Source organism: Rhopilema esculentum, chromosome 15 (genome assembly GCF_057945365.1).
Source record: "Rhopilema esculentum isolate cy_ngs chromosome 15, ASM5794536v1, whole genome shotgun sequence".
NCBI classification, from domain to species: domain Eukaryota; kingdom Metazoa; phylum Cnidaria; class Scyphozoa; order Rhizostomeae; family Rhizostomatidae; genus Rhopilema; species Rhopilema esculentum.
In genome coordinates, this window is record NC_142829.1 from 5,656,060 (window position 1) to 5,665,885 (window position 9,826).

The window sequence follows — 9,826 nt, forward strand, 5'->3', positions numbered from 1 at the left end:
AATTTATCTCCGATTCTTGAGACTTTTTTAATTTCAATATCATTAATTCAAAGTTTTGAATTCTTATATGTAATTTTTCATGGTGGAAAGGTCTTATTTCCTGTTAGAAGTTATTACCAAAAACTTTAAATCAGTTGTGAATAATTTGTGAAGCTTTCGGAGAGCTCATTTGTTTTCATCCTACACTCAAAGTTTCATGGCAATCAGCCAATCATATTGATAGAAAACCGCATTGGTTCGACTTGTGCATGGAGCACGACTTGTGCATTGGTTCTGTTAGAAATGATTTACTGTGATGTCAGTTTAATTGCAAATGTGGGTAAGTGGAAAAGAGGATGTTTGTGACACCCATTTTAATTTTCCAACCAACGAGATCATTGGCTACTTCATAGTTTCCAAATACATAAGACAAGTTTCCAAATGGCAACCGTGAGAATACCAGTCAAAGGTATGTATTTGCAAGTTTACTGACTGCGTTATTTCTGGGTGCAACATCTTTCTCTTTCTGAATGGAAGTCCCCACATAAATTCTAGCGCACATGGAGCGTGAGCAGAAAAAATGGGTGCACCATTTTTGTTTATTCTTGATATTATGCAAATGATACACGTCTGTATATGATACACTGTCTACCTGTACACGCTTATTGGTGTATAGAACAGAACGTTTTTGGTTTCTCTCAGAGTTTCAGGCTTAATGCGATCATCAGTCAACTGTTAGAACTACTTTCTTTATGGTTGTCTACTGGAATTAATGATGGCAAGTTTTTCTTTCAAGCTAAGCGGACATCATTTAGATTTGTTAGAATAGGTCTTTTGTTTAATTGACCATAGGATAACAAAGTCCCCCTCCCCCCCCCCCCTTCCTCTCTAGTTGCAAGACAATTTGGATAGCTTCGTACTATTTTCGTACATCTAACGTTTGATGGATTTTAGGTGGTTGGAATAGCATTGTCTGAAAGTTTTTCTGCTAGACCAATGTAAGATTTGTGCACATTCCTTTCTGAGTTGTGTTTACTGTGTTTATCGTTGCGGATGTTAGATGTGAGGTCAAAAGCACTAAATGGATAAAAAGGTTTGGAAACGAAAAATGAAGAAAAATATGAGCAATGAGCACATTTTCACCCAGAAATTCTCATAAATATGGAAAATACGAATTTACAATGAGGTTATATCAATCAAATGTTTATATATACAAATACGCTGAAAATATTTTCAATAGAAAACGATCGCTTGCGAAGAATATTGTGTGAATGATCACTAAAAGCACCTCATCCAATAAAATTCTGGGGGTCTCAACCCTATTACTTAATTTACACCAGTCATGCCATTGATTTATTGAACTGGTTTGGCACTTGACGAAAATTGATCATTAGACATGTGGTAAAACTGCGATCATTTAAATGAAAACATTTTTAAATACAGCAATATTATCATACATAAATTCCTTGCCAAAGGCACAACGCATGCTGTAATATTAATAGGAACTTTTAGACACATTTACAAACAACATGTATAATAAATATTGGGTTTAATCGATATGAAACAGCCAATGAGGAAGACGTAAGAAACAATTGCAGAATTACTTTATCTTAATACAATAAAGTCAACCAAAATTGCCCACTTTCAAATCCAGTTATTTCTAGAGCCAGTATATCAGGGCAATGCCGTAAAGGACAGATTGAATATCAAGCTGTGGACAATCATTCTGATGGGGGACATAATCGGATTGGGGACTAATTCGGATTGGGGACTAATTCGGATTGGGGACTAATTCGTACTGGGCACTGATTCATATTGGCACTGATTCAGATTGGGCAGTTATTCGGATTTGCCAGTTAATCGGATTGGGTGCTTATTCCTTTGTGCTTTTTCGACAATTTCCAGTATATAAGTCTTTTTCACATCATATGTAATTAAAAGAAGAACAACAGTATTTACATAATTATTTACGTAATGATACTTGTTTGTACAAGTATCCAGTTTGAGCCCATGGGTGGGTTATCTGAGCTTGAGCATGGGACTGATAAAACGTTGGTCTAAAGGCAGACACCAACTCTTGGCTATTATTCTAGCCCTGGGTTCCTAGAGTCCTGGAGGCTTATTCAATCATTTACCGTATGGGTGAGCCATTTTATCAACATGTTTTTCCTCTCATCTTTGTTGACACAAATACAAGGTTCGAATATAAATTTTACCATATAAGGTTCAAGGTATTCAGCGTGCATACAAGGGTATGCAGTAGAAAGTTTATGATGAAGACCAGTGCATCTAGTGGAGGTATTTCACCTGTTTCGTTGCCTTGATTGCCCATTTTATGCTTAAATGATATTACAGTATTCAAGAAGCCTTTCAATCATCCATACTAAACTAAAGGAGGGAAAGCCCCTTAAAACCTTTGTGAAAAATTCATTAAGGAAGGACCTAATACATTTAACTTATGAAATCTAATATACAAAGCTATCTACATACAAGTTATGTGAGTTCTGAAAATATAATGGGTATTCAAGATGCGAAAGTTGTGTTAACTGTTGTGGTTAGGAATGGAGTCAAGGTGCTGTTTAAGAGCGACAATGTTGAATTAGAGGCACCTGAAGCTACTACAACGCCTTCGATTGATGCATCATATAGAATTCCTGAAAATGGAATTTAAACTTTTATGGTTTCGTTCTAAATTTAGAATTAGCAAAAAAGTGTTGCTAGTAAAAAAACAATATAATTAAAAACATTCGTAAATATATTAAAGTGAATCTAATAATGGAAGAGTTAGCAAAAACGGAAATCAAGACTATCATTTCAATATCTGATATAATTGACATAAAATGCAAAGCTAAAAACTGAATGAATAGACAAAAATGGCAAACATAATCCAAAAATTCCATAGTAAAAAAAGATAGGTAGCACTGCTTATTTGAAAATTCAAAGTTAACAATTAAGTCTTATAAAGATTTCATCATAATCAGGTACCATTTTCTACCAGAAGGTTGGCTACCATGACCCTCCAACTATCCAAAAATCTGAGTTTTGGTTTGTTGTCACGGTCATAGATAAAATTTAGATTTTCTTGATTGCCAATATTATTGCAATGAAATATCAAAAACATAGATGGCAACAAATTAAACAAAAATAAGAAGAAACAAATAGCAATCCTTCAAAATGAAAAAGATTATAACAACATAATTTGTATGTTACACACACCTGCAATACATGCTGTTGTGAAACAGGCAACTGTTCCAGCAAAAAGAGCCCTAAAGGCAATTTTTGCCAGTTTTGGGGCAAGGTTGGGAGAAAGAGCACTTAGCCCACCTATCTGTACACCAACAGAGGAAATGTTTGCAAATCCACACAATGCATAAGTTACTATTGCTTCTGAACGTGGCTAAAAGGTGAGAAAAAGTTTGAAATTATTTTTTATTTCAATGTAATACTTGAAATGTGATTACATTCATAAAATTATGAATCAAAACTACTATCTTTGGCCAACCACGTAGCTGTAGATGTCAGCTAGGGTGGGCAAACTCGAGCAAGAACCATACCTAAGAGGGGCATGCTTTAAAACAAGAAAACATATATTTAACAAACAGCTATATTTGGACTAAATCAAGCTCACAGAATTATAATTATGCAAACTTTTCAAAATATCATTTGGAAAAACTAAAGCCAGAGGGGGCAAGTTGTTTCCAAAATGCCCCCCTGCAGCTTTGTGGCTGTCTTTGGCTCATTTCTCATTATGTCTCATCAATATAAAATCTGACTGAAAAGTACTACTTACGATTATGATAAATGATGATAAAAGTAAACATATAAATACGAATTCCAGAGACATTTAATACAATTTTGTGAATTTTTTGCATTAAAATAAAGTTCACCTACCGATATTTTTGGTCCAGCCAAACCTTTTTCTCTGTTTTCAATCATCTTTGCTAATTCCTTGTATGCAACAAACTCATTGAGGAATGTTTTTATACCAAGTAATTTGCCCACTTCAAAAGCATCATTCCACTCAACACCCATTATGTAAGCCAAGGGCATGCACAAGTATGATGCTATCAACTAGAAAAGATTGTTAAATCTCAGATGAGCATTACATATTGCCATTGCTAAACAGATGATATCATATTGCCAAAAAATATATTTTCTACAATAAGACCTTGTAAAATAGAGCCTAAAGCCAAGGAAGAGTAATGGTTGTTGTTTCTCTAACAAGCCTTTTTGCAAGTAACCATTTCTTAATGTTACAAGAAAATTGATGTTGGAGTTGAGGGCAAATCTGGCCAGATTGTGTGAACAGGATCTATAACATGGTGATACTGAAAAGTGATAATGCTTACACTGAAGGACAAAGTAGGTACTCCAACCATGCCACCGAGCCACATCAAAATTGCATCAACAAATGCTAAAACTGCTACAAATGCCATTAGATTCACAGCAATGTTAGCAATGAGGGTAATCGACATGCTTGCACCAGCTGCCAATGCTTCAACCAAATTTTTTTCTTTCCTACAAAAAGAATAAATAAGGACAATTGAAACAAGCTCATGAAAAACATCAATTAAACATTTCAAGGATTTGCAAAATATGATGTGCTATGAAAAACAGTCACCCCAACACTAGCACGAAAGCAAGTAACTGATCCCCATTCCATTGGGCAAATGATGCCAGAACAAAGGTAACTGGATATGGTAAAATCCTAAATTTCCATATTCAGGGAAGGGGGGTATGGTGTGAAAATTGTGTAAGAATTTCTCAATCAAAGCAATTGATATAGAATTGTGACTGTTCTGTTCTTTAAAAGAGAAAGGCTGGAAGACACAGAAAACATCAGTGATTAGCAAACAATGATTTGTCATTAAATGTTAAAGTTTCCTATGAGCACATTTTTCGTGAGCCTTTCTATGTGAAGTGATTTTTTAACTCTGATTCATTAGAAGTAGTTAGTCAAACAGAAAGAGTGAATTTGCCTCTGAACCTTGTAACATTCTTACCCCTTTTCAACAGTAATCTTGTCAACCTCATTTGTCTTTGGTGTTTCTATTTCAGGATAAACTAGTTTTGATATTGCCAGTGCTGCTGGAGCATTCATAACACAGGCCGATAACAGATGAGTGGCTGGTACACCGAATGAGATATAAGCACCAAGAACTGAACCAGCAATCGTTGCGAACCCACTAGTCATAACTGCATGCAATTCTGACATGGTCAAATCAGGGAGAAAGGGACGGATCAACAATGGAGCCTCAGTCTGTGAATGGAAATTTGTATTCACAACATTGCAATTATCAAAAACCTAACAAAAGTTTTCATTGTTTTCCTTGAAAGCCAATAGTTATACCATATACTAAAAAAAATAAGAAACTAGTAGCTGTAAATCTATGAACACCATTATAGCTTTGTATTAAACTTGCATATAAATGATACATTGGGTCCCTAAGTGCAACCCAAATATGTTAATAAAACCTCTCCTACACCATAATTAATACCATAATTGTCTGCTGCAAAATCAAAAGACAACATGCTGTTAACTAACATGCATTTGAAAAGGCTGTGAGGGATCAAAAGGTAGTTGAGAAATATCTCTTGGCCTAGATAACACACCAGTTACCTACCTGCCCGATGAAAATGTTTCCTGCAGTGTTCAGTGACTCAGCAGCAGATGTTCCTAACGTGCACTGCATCAGCCATGCAATCTTTGTTATGACTGCTTGCATCACACCAAGATAATAAGTCACATAGATAACAGAGCTGAAGAAGACAACCACCGGGAGAACCTTGATGCAAGAGAAGAAAGTATTGATTATGTATTGGTTGTCTTTACGTGTATAATCATCTTTTCAAAAGCTGCTTAACATTACATAATTTTGATGTGAAGTTATAATAAGCAAAACTTATACAGATTCAATATCGATTTTTGCCTTGACCTGCTATTTATTTACTTTAATGTCCAGACAACTACACGTCAAATTCTTTCTATTCATGTTCCTGGTTGCAGGACAATGCTAGATATTCAAACAAAAGCTATAGTTAGCTCTGATTTTGGTCACTCTAGTTTCTGTAACCCTCCAGGTATTTATAACTTGTTATTACAAAACTTTTCAGTCAAGCCATCTTTGCAATTACACTTTGTCAACTAATAACTTATGAAGCATTGATTAGGAAGGGGGTGTCAAAAGTAAACAAAGCAGTGTTTGTGCAACCAAAACTCACTTTAAAGGCAAATGGATGATCCAACAAGTTGTCACCAAACACAAACTTTGCCCCTGCATCTGAGAAACTCAAAAACCGAGCTACCCTGTCACCAAGCCATTTAAACACCAAAAATCCGGGTCTTGTTCTGAGAACCAAAAACCCAAGCGTGAACTGAATACCAATACCCCAAAGAACAGGTCTCCATCTGATCTAAAAATCCAAAAGAGAACAAAAAGTGCAAATAAAGATATGAGATAACTGGATGAAAAAGCTGAATGCTCTTTGCTGAATGCAGACTTCAGCCTGAAATTCAGATTTACAAGTTTGAAGAACCATGTTCTACACACAAGATTTAAAGTCTTCATAGACCTAAGCCCACTTCTATGGCATTCAAATAAATATATATATATATATATATATCTCACACAAACTTATTGACTCAATTTTAAAAAAGGTATGTACTGTTTTTATACAAATGTTTTCAATTACTGGACCTGTCATCTATACGATTGTTAACTTGTCTTAATTGTCGTGATTTATAGGAATTTGCAAAAAATGGTGTGAAACAATGCTCACCAAATAATTATATGGGCACATGAATAAGATTTTTCAATGATATATACCTGTCTTCGATACTTTGAGCAAAAGTAGCAGATTCCAATGTATACCAGCAAACCAGCAACAGAAACCAGACGTTTAGGTTGCTTGATTGTATCAAATCCAATTATAAGTCCAATGATAGCAAGAAGAGACACATACCACACCCTGAAAGGAAACATGGCATTTAGGGGTTGGTCATCATTACCATGTGTCTCAAGATAGATATATATTTATACATTATAAACATATATATATGAAAAGTGATCATACATTGAGTAAGTTATAGATATTTATAAATATATTATATACAATATAAATATATAAAAATATACATTATATATAAAAATATTTACACTTCTCCCAACCAAAAGGGACAATTCTTCTTGAGTTTTTGAAAGCAAAAATATCAAAGGTCATTAGCCCATAAAGAATTTTAAGCAAATAGAAGGATATTCTTGGGAAATCGGTCAAGTAAAAAGTGGAAGCACTGCAGATTTACCATAGCAAATAACTTGATTCAATTGCACACCTTTCCAAGGGAAGCATGGCACCCTAACTGCAAAGTTTGGGTATGAGCAGGGAATGCATTCCCCCACAATAATTTCTTCCTCAAATCCTGTTAGTCAAAATAGCAAAAAACACTCCATACCAGCGCAAAATTTTCCATCTTTTCTGAACGCATGTAGCCATTGGTAGACAAATAGATTTGTATGTCCAATCACCACAACATCCTTTGATTTTATAGTAGAGAAAGAAGAACATTGAGACCATGGTGACAATGAACAGATCCCTTGCTCTGTCAAAATCCAGGTAACAGGCAACAACAAAGTAGGCAAGGAACATGGAAAGGAGAATAGCTGAAAGGATTCCATTGATGACTGACTTGTTTTCTTTATAAAAAAGACCCAGCTTTGACTCGCATTCTTGGCAGTTATCTGATGAACTGCTTGAGCCAAGACTAGAATCATCTTCGTGTCTACTATTTCTTTTCCATGTGCTCTCGTCAATGCTCTGTTTACAAAAAATCATATTTTTCACTTTCTAAAATTTGTTTGTACAAGAAAGACGTTGCTAATTTTAAAAAGTTTGAGAACCTAAAATGAAAATAAGTTGCAAGTACAGAGAGGAAATGGGAAAAAAGAAGAATAGAACAAGGACAAGATATATATCATATATAAAATAAAAATATATGGCCTGGGAATTCAATGAATTTATTCCATTTAGACACGAACATAAACACGATCTCACACTTCGTGAGTCCTTTTATTAACTTTCTTCTGTGATTCATAATGGGTCGTGGATTTTGAATGCCCTCTAGCAGTCTTTTGCAAGATTCCAAACATACTTTCTTCTGTTCCAGGGTGCATTCCATTCTATTTGTTTAGGACAGGTACGCCAATATAAAAGATTATTAGAGAAAAATGTGGTGTATGAGTCTTTATTTTACACGTTAACTATGTACATGGCTTCATGTTTAGCATGCCAACTAACGAAAATTTAAGTACACCGAAATATTTTTTATTGGTTTGCACGCCGAACGCCGAAAAAAAACCCAAGGTGTACGCCGAAGATCTTCGGGCCCAAGTACATGGAATGCACCCTGACTTCTGTTAAAATAATGTATCCATATGTAGCCAACGCATCAACAATCACAATTGAGGATCTATGAATTAAGAAAGTCAGCTGACCCGATCGGCGAAGGTGTGTCGTAGGCGGGTTGCTATCAAAACATGGACTTTGAGCCTGCCCTGACGACGTAGGCAAAAACATACATACGAACATAGTAAAGCTTTTTAGTGTCCATGTCATAATCTAACCTTGTGCGTTATTGATGAAGCATAAATTAAATGAAAATTTGTAGCAAATAGAATAAAAAAATAAAAGCAATGCAAAATTTCTGGAATTCCTCGCAGACTACCGATTTCATTCAACGTAGTGATTTCAGTCTTGACTTTTCACAAATATAATCACCCAGCCGATTATATAACTGTCCAAATTTTGCACAAGGTTTAAACATATTGTCTTCAAAATTAAATATAAAACGAGAGTCATATTCACTCATTTCCTGGCCACGCGGTTTTGTTGCTTGTTAGCAAGTCAATCGGAAAATGCCGCCTACCTAATGAATGAAACGGCCTATCACTTTATCATGACAAAACTTGTTATCTGCCATTATATCAAAATTTTGTTGGAAAAAGATTCCATAATTTATGAAAAGTGGGATCTAAAAAATGTAGAGCATTCCTGAGACAAATGATTGTTGAAAACATCCTTGAGGGCAGCAGCCATGAAAATGGCCGGGATTATTTTGACAATGCATTGCATCGAATAATCTAAAACTAAAATCATTCTAAAGATCGGATTTAAAATATTTTTGCTTCTTGGAAAAAATAAGTAAAGCATTTAACATCTATGAGAAATGTTTCGAGTCAGAATCCATTCTATTTTGCGGTTGAGCCACGTTTTTCCCACAGAGTGAGGACTGCTTTTAGCTGCCCTTATGAGAAAGTATTTGAATAAAAAAACAAACCTGATCCGGATTCAGCGGTTCCAGCTCCACAACACACTGATCATCGCTCTGATCAAGAATTATTTTCGTTTCTTTCTTGCCCATGACGAGAAGGAATTCGAAGCAACAATACTATGGTAGTACAACCAGGGTCTGGTCGAAAACGTGGTTTGTGACTCAAGTCATTCATGTATAATACATCATTTTAACCAATCAAAACCTTGTAGAACAAAAGATGGATTGTTTTGTGGTACAAGTCGTTCTTATAAACCAATGAAACTTCAATATTTGACAATAGAGATTCTGTAAAACCAATCACGGTGGAGGAAATTTTATTAATTTTGGCGCACTCCTTTTGGCGCCTAATTCTAAATTGTAAACAACCAACGTTTTATGATACATGGCGGGAAAATATAGCTGGGAAATTCCAGTATCTTTGCTGTAGATGGGGATTTTAACTTTGATAATGCAGGAAAACGAAACGATGGAGATTGCAACTTGCTAAAAGCTTTAATCCTTATTCACATTCATACA

The 9,826-nt window shown here is 35.1% G+C and overlaps 1 protein-coding gene across 1 annotated transcript; it reads right to left on the minus strand.

Moving 5' to 3' along the window:
• Positions 1-1,085: 1,085 nt before the first annotated feature.
• LOC135685414 (solute carrier family 28 member 3) lies at positions 1,086-9,474 on the minus strand. The gene is made up of 10 exons (XM_065201351.2): positions 9,314-9,474; positions 7,433-7,794; positions 6,807-6,948; positions 6,202-6,393; positions 5,604-5,765; positions 4,983-5,239; positions 4,329-4,497; positions 3,871-4,050; positions 3,196-3,376; positions 1,086-2,633 (listed from the first exon to the last, which is right to left on the minus strand). Exons 1-10 carry the CDS (start codon positions 9,395-9,397, stop codon positions 2,503-2,505), a joined length of 1,860 nt encoding a protein of 619 aa, XP_065057423.1. The 5' UTR covers positions 9,398-9,474; the 3' UTR covers positions 1,086-2,502.
• Between the last annotated feature and the right edge of the window lie 352 nt (positions 9,475-9,826).

What these genes read in the sequence shown, in the direction of transcription:
- LOC135685414 (XM_065201351.2), bottom strand. Translation starts at nt 9,397, where the DNA reads ATGGGCAAGAAAGAAACGAAAATAATTCTTGATCAGAGCGATGATCAG. An exon ending in AACCGCTGAATCCGGATCAG is followed by an intron (nt 7,795 to 9,313) that starts GTTTGTTTTTTT and finishes TTTTGTAAACAG; the next exon opens with AGCATTGACGAGAGCACATG. An exon ending in TGGCTGGACCAAAAATATCG is followed by an intron (nt 3,377 to 3,870) that starts GTAGGTGAACTT and finishes CTCACCTTTTAG; the next exon opens with CCACGTTCAGAAGCAATAGT.